Source organism: Ceratotherium simum, chromosome X, assembly GCF_057802395.1.
Source record: "Ceratotherium simum simum isolate JZ-2026a chromosome X, ASM5780239v1, whole genome shotgun sequence".
NCBI classification, from domain to species: Eukaryota; Metazoa; Chordata; class Mammalia; order Perissodactyla; family Rhinocerotidae; genus Ceratotherium; species Ceratotherium simum.
This window is the reverse complement of record NC_141940.1, coordinates 89332039-89350158: the sequence shown is the minus strand read 5'-3', so window position 1 is coordinate 89350158 and position 18120 is coordinate 89332039. Positions and strand designations below refer to the sequence as shown.

The 18120-nt window shown below is 49.9% G+C and overlaps 1 protein-coding gene across 4 annotated transcripts; it reads right to left on the bottom strand.

Annotated features, from left to right (window-relative positions):
* Window positions 1–5775: 5775 nt before the first annotated feature.
* On the bottom strand, window positions 5776–16588 carry TFE3 (transcription factor binding to IGHM enhancer 3). Of its 4 annotated transcripts, XM_004434938.3 has the most exons (10): window positions 16311–16587; window positions 13944–14057; window positions 12595–12898; window positions 11709–11954; window positions 11523–11627; window positions 9932–10049; window positions 9520–9576; window positions 9285–9360; window positions 7941–8088; window positions 5776–7488 (listed from the first exon to the last, which is right to left on the bottom strand). In XM_004434938.3, the coding sequence occupies exons 1-10, from the start codon at window positions 16424–16426 to the stop codon at window positions 7045–7047; spliced, it is 1728 nt and encodes a 575-aa protein (XP_004434995.1). In that variant the 5' UTR covers window positions 16427–16587; the 3' UTR covers window positions 5776–7044. The 4 variants fall into 4 exon arrangements, with proteins under 4 accessions (XP_004434995.1, XP_087282994.1, XP_087282995.1 ...); XM_087426868.1 differs by having other exon boundaries at window positions 11523–11954; window positions 16311–16588; XM_087426869.1 differs by lacking the exon at window positions 16311–16587 and having other exon boundaries at window positions 12595–12879.
* Between the last annotated feature and the right edge of the window lie 1532 nt (window positions 16589–18120).

Below are 18120 nucleotides of genomic sequence, written 5' to 3'. Positions count from 1 at the left end.
AATTTTTAGAGCATACATAAGCATATTTCATCTGCTGGTTGAATTCACAAATCATCTCACAATATATACATGTATCAAATCATCATGTTGTACACCTTAAACTTACATGATGTTATGTCAATTATATCTCAATAAATCTGTAAAAAATTAAAATTTAAAAAAGAAATTTGATCATTTTCAGTAGCTGGAATAATGGGTTTTTATACCAAAAATTGTAACTGCTCCCTATAATTTTGATTCATTTCTGCACATATTTTTCTTTTTTCCTGAACATTGCACCACTTGGCTTTTTAGAGGCCATATTTGTCTAGAAATTTTTTAGTATAAATTTAAAATATATTTATTTTTCATTAATACATTATTTAATTAGAATAAATATACACAATATGTACTTAATTTATATTTTCATATAAATTATAATATTTAATAAGTGTGCATAACAATTTGTATCAAAAATACAAAAATCAATCATTACAGGCAGCAGAAAACTATGCACCAGATTTTCCAGACAAATTTGGGAAAAAATAAATTTTTTTAATAAAAGAATTTAATAATAGCAAACTATTTGTCACTGTTTTAAGTGAATAAAGTATAAACGTTTCCTGGTAAATTTTTTTCCCCAGTAAAAAAATAGTTTGTTCAGAAAATGTGTGATATTTGATCAGATTTCATTTGTGAAAAGTCATATTAATAAATAAAATTTGTATTATTTAAATTACCTACATGCTCTTAATATTTAAAGAGTCACATAAACGTATTTGTAATAAAATGAAACTTTCCCTTTTAACTTGCAAAACTGTAGACTGCAACTATAAACAATGGAAAAAAACTTGTCGACTTCCCTCAGGATGGAACAATGACCTTCAAAAGAAATTACAAGTGAGAGATTTTTTTTTTGTCTTTGAGCTTGCCCGCTCTCCCCACAACATGCATGATTCTCAGGGTAGTGCAAGCACAGGGTGGAATCCTGCCATGATGTAAAATTTTGCTATTTTGTGTATCATAGATTACTTTGCATTAATTTTTATTTTTTTCAATATTGCATTAAAATGTTATTTTTCCCAGTTACTGAGTCTTTTGGCATCCCTTTATTTATTTATTTATTTTTTTGAGGAAGATTGGCCCTGCACTAACATCTGTTGCCAATCTTCGTTTTTTTTCTCCCCAAAGCCCCAGTACATAGTTGTATATCACAGTTGTAGAGTTGTAGCTCTTCTGTGTGGGACGCCGCTTCAGCATGTCTTGATGTGTGGTAAGTAGGTCCGTGCCCAGGATTCGAACCAGCGAACCCTGGGAGGCAGAACAAGAACACATGGACTTAACTGCTACACCACCGGGCTGGCCCCTGGCACTCCTTCAAAGCTTGCACCCAAGGCAAGTGCCTCACTTGCCTCACCCTAATCCCAGCTCTGGTTGGGTCTTGTTTTTTATTTTTCTGGTATTAAAATCCTTGTCTTTAATGGGAGCTTTTAGTTGTTTACATTTTATGGAATTATTGATATAGTCAGATTAAGCTCTATCACATTATTATATGTTTTCTATTTGTTCCTTCTGGCTTTTGATCCTCTGTTCCTCCTTTCCCACTTTGTTTTGAGTTAACCAAATATATTTTAATATTTAATTGTTATTCTTCTACTGGCTTTTCAGCTGTACTTGTTTTCATTTTCTTTAGAGGTTGCCCTGGTGGTTACAAAATACATTCTTTTTTTTTTTTTTTTTTTTTTAAAGATTTTATTTATTTTATTTTTCCCAAAGCCCCAGTGGATAGTTGTGTGTCGTAGCTGCACATCCTTCTAGTTGTTGTATGTGGGACTCGGCCTCAGGATGAACGGAGAAGTGGTGCCTCGATGCGCACCCGGGATCCGAACCCGGGCCACCAGCATCGCAGCGCGCGCACTTAACCACCAAGCCACAGGGCCGGCCCACAAAATACATTCTTAATCACAGTCAACTTAAAGTTAATATTGTACCATTTCATATGAGATGGAAAAATCTTGCAACAGAATAGTTTCATTTTCCAAATCCTATCCTTTGTGTTATTGGTATGTGTATTATATCTAAATACATTCTAAATCCCACAACTCAGCTTGAACCTTTTGAGGCATGTTTTTAGGATATTTAGTTTTTACTTTATTTTATTTTTTTGCTGAGGAAGATTGGCCCTGAGCTAACATCTGTGCTAATCTTCCTCTATTTTGTACGTGCGTTGGGGCTGATGAGTGGTGTAGGTCTGCACCCGGGATCTGAACCTGTGAACCCGGGCTGCCAAAGTGGAGCACACCAAAATTAACTACTACGCCATGGGGCAGCCCCTTTAGGATATTTTGGAGAGGATCTACAGGAACCCTTACTCTAGGGCTGAAGTGGCCTACTCTTAAGGCATGACCTTTCTAAGGTGTCTGTTCTCAGTGGGGTATTGGGTGAGGACTCTCCTCCACTCAGGCTGGTCAAAATACCTCTGTTTCCCAGAACTGTGTAAGCATCCATTCAGTTCATGTAAGCCCAGGACTGATCTCTGCTTGGCCTTGCAGTGTCACACTCTAAGCCTGCACAGCCTAGGATTTGGCCAAAGGCCTAAAGCAATGCCTATGGTGATTCGTGGAAGTCCACCTCTACAAAGCTCCTTTGCTCCAGTACCATGCCTGCTAGGAGGAAGTCCGGAAATATGATCTCTCCTCCCCAGCTCAACTATGTTGCTATTCTCTGCCTGGGCTCCACTTCCCTATGAGGGGGTCCTGAAACGGACTCAGGCAGAGTAAAAGGTACATTGCAGGCTCACTGCATGCTTCCCTTGTCTCTGCCGTCATACTCCATTCAGCAAAGTGTAGGACACTGAGTAGCCCTGATAAACATCTGTAGAATGACACCAGCTTTGGTCTCAGGGCCAAAAAAAAAAAAAGCCGGAATTGACAGATGAAAACAAGAATGACTGTGTTTGCTTAAATGTACAACCAATCTTTCCTTGCCTTTTGTTACACTTCTGAAGAATATTGGTTAAGTATTTTGTAGGATGCCCTTCAATGTGGATTTCTCTGGTGTTTTCTCATGATTACACAGGGATTATGGGGTTTGGAGGATGAATACTATGGAAGTGAAATGTCCCTGCATCACATCAGGGGATACATGACAGCAAAGTTACCATTTTTCACTTCCCATGCTCTTGTCATTAGAAGCAAGTCACTCAGTCCAGCTCATGTTCAAGAAGAGAAGGAGAATTAAGCTCCAACTCTTGGAGGGAGGAGAACCAAATATTTAATAAATATTTTGGAGGCGATACTTTAAGGCTGTGCAACTATCATGCTCATCTTAAAGCTTTGCCCACTAATTTAAATTTTTTTATTTTTTATTTATTTTATTTTTTCCCCCAAAGCCCCATTAGATAGTTGTATGTCATAGCTGCACATCCTTCTAGTTGCTGTATGTGGGATGCGGCCTCAGCATGGCTGGACAAGCGGTGCCTCGGTGCGCGCCTGGGATCCGAACCCAGGCCGCCAGCAGCGGAGCATGTGCACTTAACCGCTAAGCCACAGGGCCGGCCCATGCCCACTAATTTTAGCATTTAGTGGATCAGGTCTGTAGCAATTATTACTGTGGTATTCTAATGGAATTTTCTATTTCCGTCATTTCCTCTATATTTATTATTTGTAAGTTCTGTGTAAGGAAGTGTTATCCTATCTCCAGCATTTATTTATTTATTCAAGTATATCACTTTTTATATAAGTATGGAATCGATATTTGTTTTATTTTTAGACTATGAACCAATACTATTCTTATCTTTTTGTTGCTCAAATTGTTCCAGCTTTGGCCATTGGGAGCTCTTTCAGGTTGGCTCCTGTATCCTTATGACGTGTTCCCATCTTTTATTTTTTTTTAGGTACTTACTTTCTGGCACAACACGATGCTCCAAGCTCCTCTTGTTTCCCTACCCTGGCCTTAAAATGAGCCATTTCTCCAAGGAGCCCTGGTTCCTTTTATTGGAGAATGGCATTTAGAAACCAAGATCTGGGTACTAGGTGTGCTCATTGCTTCTGAAATAGCACAACGTCTAGGCTCTCTCAGTGGACTGAGAAACTGTCACAGGAGACCAAGAAGATACGACAGCTAAATTCAATGAGGTGTCTGTGTAAGGGAGCTTCTAAGATGGCCCCCAGTGGTCCTTATCTACTGATATTCATGGTCTTGTGTAATTCTCTCCCTTGAGTAATTGATTCTAACCAACAGAATGCCTGGACATTGAGAGCATGTCACTTCCATGATTAGATTACAAGAGATTGTAACTTCTGTTTTGCTAGCAGACTCTCTTGCTGGCTTTGATGAAGCAAACTACCATGCTGTGAGCTGCCTCATGGAAGGACAGGCACACATGGAAAGGACTGAGGGCACCTCTGGCTGACAGCCAGAGAGGAACTGAGGCCGTCAGTTCAACAGGCTGCAGAGAACTGAATTCAGTTCAAAACCACTTGAGTGCAGAGCAGATTCTTTCCCAGTCCTGCTTTCAGATGAGTCCTCAATCTCACCCGACACCTTCCCTGATTGCACCCTCGTGAGAGCCACTGGAGCAGAGGACCCAGCTAAGCCAGCCTGGATTCCTGACCCACAAAAACTGGGAGATAATGAAAGCACATTTTTTTACCCACTAAGATTGTGGTAATTTGTTACACAGAAAGAGGTAACAAGTACAGTATCCTTACTTGAATTCTAGAACAAGAGAAAGACATTCATGGAAAAACCAGTGAAATCCAAATAAAGTCTGCAGTTGAGTTCCTAGTACTGTGCCAAAGTTATTTTCTTAGCATTGATAAAAGTGCCATGGTTATGTAAGATGTTAACATTATGGGGAGCAGGGTGGCAACTCTAATGTCTTTGCAACTCTTCTGTAAATCTAAAATTATTTCAGAATACAAACTAAAAAAAAACACTTCTGGGTTTTACATGTTATGTTTATAAAATAAAGATGAGAATATAGAAAATTTGAGGAGAAAAAATAAAGAAAAGGTATCAGGGAGCCACCAATCTGGTGCTAGACTCAGCAGGCAGGCCTCAGATAGGCTAGAAAGGAGTAGCAAGTGTAGTGTTCACAGTCTGTTGCGGGAGACACAGGACCCGACCTGATGCCTGTCCTGTCCCAGGAGTCCGAGTCTGGTTGAGGAATTCCTGGACTAATATTTTTTCCCAGCCTTCAACAAAGAAGATACTTGTGTCTTTCCCCTCCATTTAAATTCCCCCCAGATGTCAACATCTGTTCCAAAATTGAATTGCCTGCTTGTTCCTCTACCTTTATGGCTTTTGTCTTTGCCCTTTCCGGCGTCTGGAACACCTCTCCTCTCTGCTGGGAGATATCCTCAAACACTTCCTTAGCACTTCCAAAAGTGAACTTGCAAGAATATCTTCTTTGCCTCCTCTGCCTTCAGTGCCATTTTTCAAACCATAGCCCTCACTCACCTAACTTGACCATTTAGCTCTTTACCCACTTACTAGCTGTACATCTCAGATAGTTAAATTCTATTCCTCAGCTTCTTCAAACAGGAAATGGGAATAGGAATCAGCACTTTCTTGACGAATATTCCTGAGAATAAATGAGGTGAAACACTTGCAGCAGTTAGGAGGGTGCTGGCGGGCAGGTAAGAACCGATGGTTTTTGTGTGCAGGTTGTTTTCCTCCAGCCTCTCTAATTCTTTTATGGATCCCTCTTCAATCTGTTTCTTCCGAGAACCATTCTTCCTCCTGGCCTGCGTGGAGGCTCACTGCACAGTCAAAAGCAAGGACAGGAGACTCTTTGCCAAAGTTAAAAGCGCATCAAACACGCCTAGCATTTATTATTTTAATCACAAACCTACAGACCTCTCAGTACACCCTCCTTGGGGCTTGGCCCCAACAATCCAAAGCTGACAACCTTGGGTATACGTGGTAGGAGGGGTGGGGATGGGCAGGGAATGTCTCTTGATAACTCTGAAATGGGGAAGATTCCTCCAAATGGAGAACTGGGTGGAGGCTGGAGGTTGGGGGTGACTTAGCTGGAGTAGGACATCAATAAAAAATCAGATTAACAAAAGAGGAGGGACATATGCTGTTGCAACCCTCCCTCCAAGCCTCTGCCTTGGTGGGACAGGCTTCCACTTTTCCCTGGGCCTTTCCCGGAAAGGCCCTTTCCTTCATCCTGTTCCTCTACATGATGAAGAGTACTGCGGTGCTGGTTCTGGGAACCTGGACTCAGTACCCCCTAATCCCCATCACCTCCCTAAGCTGCCCTTCAAGGAAGGAGGCAGGACTCCGCCCAAGGGTGGGAGTCTCTCACTCCTGATCTAGGTCTGGAATGTCAACCCACAAGATTTCAAGATCTGACCCTTCTCCAAGGGCAAGGTTGGCTCAGAGTCCTCCTGGGTTAGGTCCCGTTGGTCCCAGGTTAAGGCAGGGGAGCTTACATAGCACTCCTCCCTGCAGTGTGGAATGCTTGGATGGCATGGGATGTTGCTAAGGGACAAGGATGTGATCTCCGCTCCGTGGCCTGATCTTACTGACTCCTCCACACCTGAAATACCTGCACTGGGCTGTTCCTATCGGGAAGGGGCAGGGATTAAACCCCCAGGGTGGGACTTCCATCATTTTGACTCCTCTTCCTTGCCAGGATGGACTAGACTGATGGTTCCAAGAGAGGGGATGGAGCAGTATCCTGACACCTCCTGATCCCAGGAGACCTGGCTAGGACAGTCGCTAGAGGACACGGGCTGACTTCATCCCGTCACCTGGGCAAGGGTGGGTCCCATGGGGCAGGCACGAGGCTGTGATCTCCAGTGGACAGGCCCTGATGTCACTGCCTTCTCCATGGCTGAAATACCTGCACCAGCAGGTCCTGTGGGGAAGGGGCAGGGCCTCATCTGACTCCTCCTCCTTGCCTGGTTACCGGGGTGGGGCCTCATCACATCTCTTCCCCCAGAACACCTGGGCAGGGCAGTCTCATGGGCGGGTGGGGGAAAAGGCAGGGCCTCATCCTGACTTGTCCTCCTTTCCTGGGTGGGGAAGTCCCAGGGGAGGGGTGAGGCCTGATCAGGACTCTTCTTCCATGCTGAAGCTACTGCGGCGACTACTGGCCTTGGAGACAGCAGGGGATACCGAAGAGAGCAGGGGGTCAGAGGCAGCCCGCAGTGGGGACAGGGCACCCCCTGACAGTCCTCCCACCACCCCTTCCTCCTCCTCCATCAGAATGTCCTCCAGCCCAAGGTGGAAGGGGTCCCCCAAATCCCCCAGGTGGTCGCTGGGAAAGTGCAGGTCCAGAAGGGCATCTGAGGGTGGTGCTGGGGGCTGCTGATGGGGAGCACTCTGGGCAGGTCCCCCCCCTGCATGAAACGTTGCCGCGCCTGGCCTGCCCTCCTCCTCAACGTCCAGCTGCTCTGGCTTGAGGCTGTCAGAGGCTGAAGTTGTGGCCAGGGAGAGCAGCCCTGGGGTGGGAGGTACCGGCAGACCATGGATCTGAGCCTGCAGTTCTAGCTCCTGCAAAAACGTAGGGGGACGGGGTGGGATAAAATGGGGTTCAGAGGCAGAGGAGCGTTAACAGTGAAAAGAGCAGGCTGGCTGGGTTCAAATTCAGCCTTTGCCACTCACTGGTTGCATAATTTTAGGCAAGTTGCTTAACGTCTATGAGCCTCAGAGTCCCAATCTGTAAAATGGGTATAATAATGGTCCCAGAGGGTTGTTGTGAGGGTTAACTTAGTAGATAGACATAAGGTTCTTGTCACAGTGCACGGCACAAAATAAACGCTATGCACATTAGCTAACATTATTCTTGCTATTGTTATGATTACTACTTATCATCATCATCACGTGAGTCGGGAAGCCTGGCGATCCCCCAAATATGCCAGGAAGGGAAATCTTGGCCTGTTCTTCCCTTGCCTCTGCCTGCAGGAAGCCCCCCTCACCCCCATCACTGCCTCCTCCTTCCTGACCTGAATTCGGAGCTGCAGGCTGCGGTTGGCTTGCTCCAGGGATCGCTGCCGGCTCTCCAGGTCTTTGGAGCGCTGTTGCTCCTTCTGCAACTTGCGGATGTAATCCACAGAGGCTTTCAGGATGGTGCCCTTGTTCCAGCGCATCTCCCTGGGGGCCCGAGGGGGAGGACAGAAGGGAGTGCTGCATATGCAGTCTTGGGAGCCGAGCGGGGGGATTGCGCCAGGTAGACGGAGCATCCACCACCTGCCTACAACTGGAGGTGGGGCTACATCAAGGGTATGGAATGCTCAGATGAAGACCCCCTGCCTGGAACCTTCCAACGGTGCCTCATCACACCCTGAACCCAGGAAGCCCTCTCTGACCCAATCCCTTACTGCTCCTCACCCATGTCCCTCTGATTCGTCTCACTATAGCTACAGTGGCTTCTCAATGCTCCTAGAACATGGAAAACCATTCCCACCTCAGGGCCTCCAGCCTGGCTGTGCCCTCTGCCTTGAATACTCTTCCCCCAGACACCCAGATGGCTCCTGCCTCACCTCCTCAGGCTCTTTACTCAAATGTTTCCTTGTCAGTGGAGCCTGCCCTGTCCTCACCATGCTCACCCCAAATTGTAACCCTCCCCAGCATTCCCCCATCTTCCTTCCATATTTTTTTTCTTTTTTTTTTGTAAGGAAGATCAGCTCTGAGCTAACATCCATGCCAGTCACTCCTCTTTTTGCTGAAGGAGACTGGCCCTGAGCTAACATCGGTGCCCATCTTCCTCCACTTTATATGGGACGCCACCACAGCATGGCCTGACAAGCGGTGCATCGGTGCGCCCTGGATCCGAACCTGCGCCGTCAGCATCGGAGTGCACGCACTTAACCACTACACCACGGGGCTGGCCCCTTCCTTCCATTCTTTATTCTTCTCCACAACACTCATCATAATCGTCCGGATTTTACTTGTTTATCCTGTTTGCTGTCTGCCTGCTTCCACTAGAACATCAGTTCCACGAGCTTGGGGATTTTTGTTTTGTTCCCTCTGGTATCCTCAGGCCTAGCACAGTACCTGACACAAAGCCAAAGCTCGATATATTTATCGAATAAATAAAGGAAGTGCCAAATGAATAGGGAATTAAGTGCCTATGTCCTATAGGTACCAGACAAGGCACGTGGACCATAACGTCACGCACATACAGTTTTAGGTGAGGACTCCGTGAGGGGTTGCAACCCTGCTCAGGATGAGGAAAGCTGAGTGGGAAACGGTCAGAGGAGCAGAACTGCCCGGCAGTTCCCACCCAGGAATGACTTTAGGGGAGTGGGGACCCCGCCCCACCTTCCGAGCTCCCAGCCCAGACTCACGGGTCACTGGACTTAGGGATGAGGGTGCCCAGCTCCTTGATCCTGTCGTTAATGTTGAATCGCCTGCGACGCTCAACTTTGGAGGCAAAGGAGAGAAAGAAAGAGTGGGAGAGTCATCAATTGGCTGAGGAGGGAAGAGGAGAAACTGTAGAGTTGGGAGGTTGTTGCAGAGAGAGGCCCCCCAAGGAAGGCCGGGGCACACAGCACGTTGGCAAGAGCACGTGCTCCCACTCACTTAGGTTGTGATTGTCTTTCTTCTGTCGCTCCTTCAAAAGGGCCTTGGCCTCCGTCTCTGGAAGAGAGTGCGGGTGGTCAGGGCCTTTGGGCACAGGAAAGACGCAGGGCCGCATGTGTGGCTGCTGAGGTAGGCTTCAGTGGGCGCAGGCAGGGTAAGTGACTTTTAAAAAAAGCACCACTCTGTACTATTTTTTAAGAAGTCATGGTGACAGGCCATTTGTTAAGCTCCAGATGAGAGGAAGTAGAGTGAAAGCAGGACCATGGGCCATATGGAAAAAAGAGGGCAAATGCCCCCAGTTTCTGTCTGCTTAAACCCCTTTCCCCAGAATCAGGCCCACCCCCAGACCTGGGAGACGGGGGCTCAGCCTGGGTATAGGACAAGTGCACGGGGCCACGAGCCTGGCCCTTACCAGAGATCTCGCGTTTGATGTTGGGCAGCTCGGCTGGGCAGGAGTTGCTGACGGTGATGGCCGGCGTGGCCACACTCTGACTACTGTACACATCAAGCAGATTCCCTGACACAGGCAGCTGGGGGCAGGGAGGGCAGAGAAACGACGGTTGGGAACAGAACCCAGGCTCAGCTCCTTCTCGGCATCAGGCTCCCGACCCTCCACACACCCCAGAGATGGACCCCTAATGCAAGGATTGGCTGATACAGCGTAGGAACCCTTCCTTCTCCTTCAACGGAATTTCACACGGCAACTCCACAGGGAGGACAAGGTCAAGTGGACCTACCCTGCTTTACCAGGGAACTGGAGCTTGCCTGGCCTGTTCATCACGCCCCTGCAGCCCCTCAAATCCCTCAGTGACCTCTGAAGCCCCTCTCCCACACCCGGGAGCTGGCTCTGAGAAGAGATGCTGGAAAATCACCCTTCTCAGGTCTTTGTCCGCTCCAACGCAAAATTTCAGTCCGTTAGCCCCTCCTAGCACGACATTCCAATTTAGCATTCTTGGAATACTCCAACCCCACCTTCTCAGACTTTGGGAAATTATCATAGCAAATTTCCATCCAAAATCTGGCCTTCTGGAGTGTTCCAGCCCAATCTCCACTCTTTTGTTGTGATTGCGTTGCACCACATTACATATAAGGTCTCCGGCTGCCATGTACCAAACTCCTGATTCTAGTATCTTCTTGCACACTCTGATCTCTCAGAATTTCTTGACCAACTACTCAACTAGCACTGCTTTTATGTCAGCCTAGATTTTTTTTTTCTCCTTCATATTCTCCTGGGTATACTCTAACATATCAACACACTAATCCATAAGTAATTAGTCCCACCTCTTGGTGAATTTTCATCTCTTGAAACTCCCACCAGTCTGCTGGATCCATCTAATATAAGGTCCCAATCTCTAGCTGTGTCCAAATCTAGCTGGTACCATTTTTATACATGCTTCTATCCTCTTGATAAGTTGGAAAGAAGCAAAGCTACAGCCACTTGGTATGTCCCAAAGCAAGTTAGGGGACTGTTGGAATGTTCCAGAACCAGAATGTTACAATTTATTGGTACATCCTCTGCTCTAGAAAGTTTTATCCACTCTCTACAAGGACCTAGCCTCTTGGCACAGTTCGCTGCAAGAGACATTTGCATTCCATTTGCTTCAAAGTCTAACTACACCATGTTTTGAGACTTTTGGTATGTTTTGATCACTTCATGGTCTGGGTACGTCCCAAGGACCTGAATCTTTTGGTACAGTCAAAATGCTATAAGAGTCCCACCTCTTGGTCCCTCCCACAGTGAAGCTCAAGCACCTTGGTTTGCTCTAATATCTCCATGAAGTCCCCGCCCTATATATATGAAAACCTACAAGGTCCACCTCTCCATGCAGTTCAATACAATGCCCCGGGGCACTGCTATGCCCCATTCTCATCATACAGCCTCCCTCTCTATCTGACTACAATCCAGGGCGAGGGTCTCTTAGATACACAGCCAGCAACGGTGTAGTCTCAGTGATAGAGGGATGTGCTCATTTTCAGAGCACCCTCCCCTCTCAGGGCCACACCGTGCTGGGGAGCTGCAGGCCTGCCGTGCCTCCGGGCAGATAGCTGAGCATCTCATCGTTGTAACTGGACTCCAGGCTGATGATCTCATCAATGACATCATCAATCTGGGGGAAGAAGGAAATATGGAAGAGGGTTAGAAGAAGTTGGAGGTGGGGAGCAGGGGAGGGTTGTCTGCAGCCACTTACCTCCTTCTCTGAGCTGGACCCGATGGTGAGCAGTGCCATGGGGCTGTTAGGAGCACTGCCTGTGGGGCCAGTAGTGTGGGCAGCCTCGGGGGCGGGGAGTGGCTGGGCACTGGCAGCCCCCGGTGGTGGGGTGAGGGCCTGAGAAGCCAGCTTGGGCCCAAGGGTGGTGGACAGGTACTGTTTCACCTGCTGCCGGCGTGCCTGCTGCAGGTGGTAGCGCGTCGGGTTCTCCAGATGGGTTTGCACCTGTGGGATAAGGGGGAGGAGGGCAGAAGGGACAAGGGAGAAGAGGGCTCAGAGGGCTGACTCAGAGCCTCAGAAGTCACCTGTTCCTAGGCTCAGGCCGGCAAACTGGGCCCAGAATCTGAGAACCCCTCCCAGAATACTGGTAAGTCTCTCTCAGGCCCCAAACTCCCTTTCTCAGAAAGCCCTCACAGCCCCCAAGATCCACCCCTGGCTGACAGAATCCCTTACAGTTTCTGGGTGAGCACCCAGTCACAGTCCCCAAGACTCCCCTCTAGTCTCTGACACCACCTAACAGACCTGGGAACTACACATGGGTTCCCAAGACACTCCAATGGCCAAAGAACTCCCAGTGCATCACACGTGCCTGAAGCTCGTCCTACAAAGCCACTTCACAGACCCCAGGCCCACTCGGGGCACTCACGACCCTCCATGGTCCACCAAGACATCCTACAGCCCCAAGAACCGCTCATAACTCCACAAGAATACCTTGGAAACCCTAAATACAATGGGACACTAGCACAGCCTATTTTAATACTACCTGGGACCTGCCTTACATCCCCTAGGACCTCGCCCAAAAGCCACCAGGACCACTCCTCAGTCGCTAGTAGCCCCCTCCCAGGGCCTCTGCATGTTACTTTACCTTGAGCACCTCCCTGGGCACCTGAGCAGGGGGAGGACGGCCCAATGTGTGGCCCCCAGCAGAGACGCCGACCACAGAGATGGCAGGAGAGGCAGGTGCAGGACTGGGGAAGGAAGAGGCTGCAGCCTGTTCCCGACGCTCACGCCTCTCCTGCTCCTGGGCCTGGGCCCGCATTAGCTGCTGCCGCAGCAAGACCCGCGATGAGGAAGATGACGACATGGCAGGGGTCCTGGAGCCCCCTGCAGAAGATGATGCAGAGAGTGTAGCTGGGGTGGCTGGTGTGGCCTGCAGTGATATTGGGAGGCTGTGGAATGGGAAATATGGGGCCACAGGTAAGCTACAAGTCTCATCCCAAGCCTAAGGAGTCATAGCGTGATGCAGTCATCACAGGAGCCAGGCCTGCTCTCTGCCTTCAGAGGCCACAATGGGGAGGGGAGACACAGGCACCAGACCTGGTTGCCGCCCTCAGGGGTCACAGTCTGATGGAGGAGACACTGGAACCAGACCGAGCCCCAGCTCTCAGAGGTCAGTCTGGTGGGGGAATTTTAGCCCTCAGTCCTTATGATGAAGCCTGGATTTGCGCCTGTTCATATATGGAGTGGAGACGCCATTGCATGGCTCTGGGAGAAGGGGTTTATCCTATTTAAAGGAGAGCGAGAGGCAGCAGAATAGAGGCTATGGCGGTAGATGCAGCTACAGAGGGCTCTTAAGCTCAATTTGGGGCTGGAGATGCTCCCTGAGCTCCTCGAGGTAGGCATCAAGTTATAAGGGCAACCGCAGGCCCTTCTTCCTCCCCTGCCTGGGCCTCTAGTTCCAGGAGCTAGTCAGTCTTGAAAATCTCAGAGATTTCACAATCCTCTCTTCCTGCCCCTCTTCCAGGTCCCCTCCCCTCTCTTAGAGCCCAGGCCGATGACTCAGCACATTTAGACTTCCAAGCTTGGGGAAAGGATACCAGCAGGGGTTCCTCAAAGGCTGGGGGTGGGTGAGTTTGTTGAGTGGGGGAGGGGGGTGAGCAGGGGTTGTGGGTATGGCTCCGCCCACCTGGGGGCTGAGCTTGAGCAGGCCACGCCCTGTCTCTGGGCACTCAGGGCAAGCTGCAATATTTGTGTACCGAATAGGTGCCCAGGTGGGGTTGGGGGAGGCAGGGGAGGTCACGTCCAAGGTACTGGAATCCTGGCTTGGCCACCTGCTTTCCTGTGTGACATGCTCTTTCTGGCCCCTAATTTTACTGTCTGGAAAATGCAAGCTGGTGAGAGAATGAGTTGGGTGGGCACTGAGGGCCTGTGGCCATCAAGAGGGGATGGAGGGGCCTGAGGAACCGGGAGCAGAGTCAGATAGAGGAGACATACCTTGAGCGTAGTGAGAGGGGTTGGCTTTTGAGTTCGTAGAAGCTGTCAGGATCAAGGATGTTTTCTAATTCAATGTCAGCAACAATCCCGGATTCCGGAAGCAAAGAGTTCAGGCTGGGGGCAAGGGGAGGTAGGGGTGGTGGTCAGTGATTGTATGGAGATTGTATGGAGACCTCACTCCTCTCCAACAGCCCGTGGGGGGAGGGGGGGGATCAGGAGAGAGGGGAAGAATGTATCCCTCACACTCGCCCACTCTGCTGGGTACCCTCACCATGAATCCCCACATCTTCTCCCCCCTCCTCACACCCCTCTCCCCTCCCCACTCTCTTTTGCTGTGTTATCCATAACCCCTTAAGATTCAAAATAATGAGTGCCTGGATCCCAATCCTTGCTCTAACAATCAGGTGTAACAACCTGGGTTTGAGGAAAATAGAAAGGACGAATTTAGGAATGACAATTCACTTTGCAGGATTCCTGACTTTGCATTCAACAGTTCTCCCAGCCCCCACACCCCCTACTGTTTTCCTGGCAGCTGAATGTGAGCCCACGTTTGTCCACACACACACACAGCACGGTAGGGGCACCCCTCAGCATAACAGTCCATTGTAACACAAACTGAATGCATCACAAAGAGAACTGGGGTCGATGATTCACTTTACAGAAGGATCCACCACTTCGCAAATGAGCCCCCTCCACAGCCAGAGTTCATGGGATGCCAACACATCCAGATACAAAACGGACACATCAAAGGCTCCCCTCGTTCCAACAATCGGGATTTCCAAGGAGAATTTGAGTGGATGATCCGCTTTATACAACATTCTTTTCTTGGCTGGAGGAACCTGTCCAACGCTCTCCTGTTTTTTTGGAGATCAAAACACACACATCTCCAGTACCAACACCCACAAACACATAAAATAAAAGCAATGTACACCCCTCCCTTTCAACTACTCCCACTACTGTGATCATCTAGGTTGTCATAAAGGCCTTAGAAGATGGTGAATCGATACATGGAAAGGCTGGTGTGAGACCCCAGTGTGTAGGGGACATTATCATGCAGGCAGATGGATGTGCATCCTTGAATTTAGTCAAAGATTCAGAATCCTGAGACTGTAGGTAACTTCACTTGACAAGAATTCTCTCCCCTCCCCAAGGATCTGTCTTCCTTCCTTTCCTCACCCTCCAATGGGGCCCTAAAACCACCCAGGAAGTAGGGAAGAGGAAGCTTGGGGGGTCGCTGAGCTCAGCACAATCCCAGGCAGAAAGTAGGCAAATCCCCCTCCCATGCTCACACACCCATTGCACAGAAGTTGGAAGAGATGGGTGCTGGGGTGGGCAGGGTGTGGACAGAGAGGGCTGGGGCTTCCAAGCCCGCTGATGGGAGCGAGGTTAAGAGGCCAGACAGGACCCACCCAGGCAGGGATGGTGCAATTGGTGCTCATTCCAGTTCTAGGGACAGATTCAAGATTCTCTCCAGGCCTGCGAGTCAAACTGGGGGGGGCGGGGAGAGAAAGAACGTGTGTGTGTCTGTATGTGTAAAGGGTGAGCAGGGTGGGCTGAGAGGCTAGGTAGGACAAGTGGCAGCAGAAACAAGACCCTCCCTTGGGTTCCCAAATAAGGTCTGAGGCCTTTTTCTCTGTGCACCATCTCCATCGCCTCTGTCTGCCCATCTTCCATTCAAGCCCCTGTGGGGGTGTGGGAAGAGGGCTTTTCCACTATCCCTGGGATCTGACCCAGCTGGGTGGGTGGGCAGGGGTGAAGGGATTATTCCGGTCAAGTCTTGAATGTTGCTTCTCTGGCTCACTCACACACACTCACAAGGCTGGTCCCACGCAGCATATCTGAGATACCCCCAAATCCCTCCAGATTCATGTTATCCCCAAACACAGCCTCCAGCAACCAGCCACTGGGAGTCATCAAGCTCCCAAGACAGCACCTCTGTCCCTCAGGACTCTGACACTGAGGGAAAAAGTCCCTTAAAATCAGTGCCTCATTTACAGTGCGCTCCCACAAATTCATCCCCCTCATGCCTGACTCAAGGACCCCAAATTCAGCCTCTAATCAGAGTCTCAGTCTCCCAAGTTCAGCTACCTTAGACCAGTTTCCGGACACAACAGTATCTGTGCCTCTAGACGCAGACAAGGACCCCCAAATCTGAACCAGGCCTCCCTTAATGCACTTCCACGACTCCTTTAAGCCTCAGTCCAAGCAGGCCACAGCCAGATTCCTTAGGCGCCCCCCCAAGACGGGAGCCCCGACGTCCTCCAAGCTAGGCCGAGGGCCTGCAATCCCAGTCCGGGGCCCCCGCTGTCCCCAGATCGGACCCCCAGGAATCCCAGTCAGCACTACCGGCCCCAGGCGGCCCCGCACCTGAGCAGCTGGGCCGAGTCGGCCGGCCTGCGCTCCTCCAACAGCACGAACACGGCTCGAGGGCCCTCCGCGCTGGCCTCTACGCCGTCCCGAGCTGGCTCGGCCGCATGAGACATGACGCCCGGCCCCGGGCGAGCCCTGCCAGGCCAGTCGGGCCTCGGCCCGGTCCCCCTAACAAAATAAGAGTCCCCCTCCCCCCGCTCGCCACCGCCTCCTCCGCTAAGCCATGGAGTGAGCTCTGCGCGGGCGGGCGGCGTCGGGGAGAAGGGATGGGCCGTGAGTCATCCCCCGCCCTGAACGGACCAACACCCCCCCGAACCTAACCCCGGACGACCGCCCTCCTCGCCCTCCTCCTCTTCCCCCTCCTCCCTGGGCTGGGGAAACTCCACAGGAAGTGACCGCACCGAGGATGGACGGCTCGCCGGGGCACGCCCCCTGAGTGAGACGGCCAATCGTCCAGGGATGGTTCAAGGGCCCGCCCCAAGCTACGCCTCCGACGCGGAGGGAAAACTAGATTCAGCCGGCCTCATTCCGTGCAGGAGGCGCCTAGGCCACGCCCTCAGAGACAGAGGCAAATCAGCGAAAGGCAATTCCATTGAGCCACGCCTCCTCCTCACAAATTTATCCCTCCGCAGGATATTAAGCCGCTCCTCGGGTCCTCTGCGCCTGCGCACCCATGGCCATTCGGCGCGCAGACGATCTTCAGACAACGCTTCTAGCTGCGGAACCGCGCCCCCTCCCGGCCAATATTCGCAATATCTGCTCCCTAGACCGCGCTCCAACCTCGAACTAGCCGTACCTCCTCAGCCAAAGCCATAACTATGAGGCCTAGGCAGCTACATTCCCTGGAAGTGCGCACCAGAAACCCCGCCTTTTCGGTACCCACAGTCCAGTTGCCCAGCTGGTCTTCCTGGGAGCGCTCCGCCTGCTCTATGTCATCTAGAGCAGTTGTTGCACTAGGTCGTTGTGCTGCACAGTAGGTGCTTAACAAATCCTTGAGAGATAGATGAATGAGTGGAAGGACAGAAATTAGATCTGGTTCCTTCAGTGAATGACTTCTGGAATCATAAGGACCCAGGTTTGGATATGGGCAAAGGACTTCTCTTCTCCAAACCTCAGCTTTCCTGGCCTGTCAAATGGGGGTCATAATACCTGTCTGGCAGGGTTGTTATGAGGTTTAGAGATAAGTTATGAAAAGTGCTAGCAGGTTATTTGGCATACAGTAAGCTCTCCAAAAAAGTAATTGATTCACTCATTTGTGCACTGATTCAATAAACATTTAAGGAGCTCCTCTGTGTGCCAGATACATGCAAGCCAGCTTGCACACAGCAGAGGGTCCCACTCATACCTTCAGGTGCACAGTCAGCTCACAAGACACCTGGACCTACACCCTTCTCTTCCTCCTTCCCAACATCCCAAGACCCTGCCCATCAGTTGGACCTCCAGGAACTTCACTGAGCTCCCATTTGCCTTGCACCTTCCTGTACTGGCACCCTTATTTCTCAAGTTGGCTTGGGAACATGCACATCCCCACAGGCTCACATAAAACCATTATCCATATAATAAAGATGACAATTCTTCCCCATATTAATCTTTAAAAAATCAGTACATTACTGGGCTGTCCCTGTGGCTTAGTGGTTAAGTGCACGCGCTCCGCTGCTGGCTGCCTGGGTTCGGATCCCGGGCACGCACGGACCCACTGCTTGTGCGGCCATGCTGAGGCCACGTCCCACATACAGCAACTAGAAGGATGTGCAGCTATGACATACAACTATCTACTGGGGCTTTGGGGGAGAAAAATAAATAAATA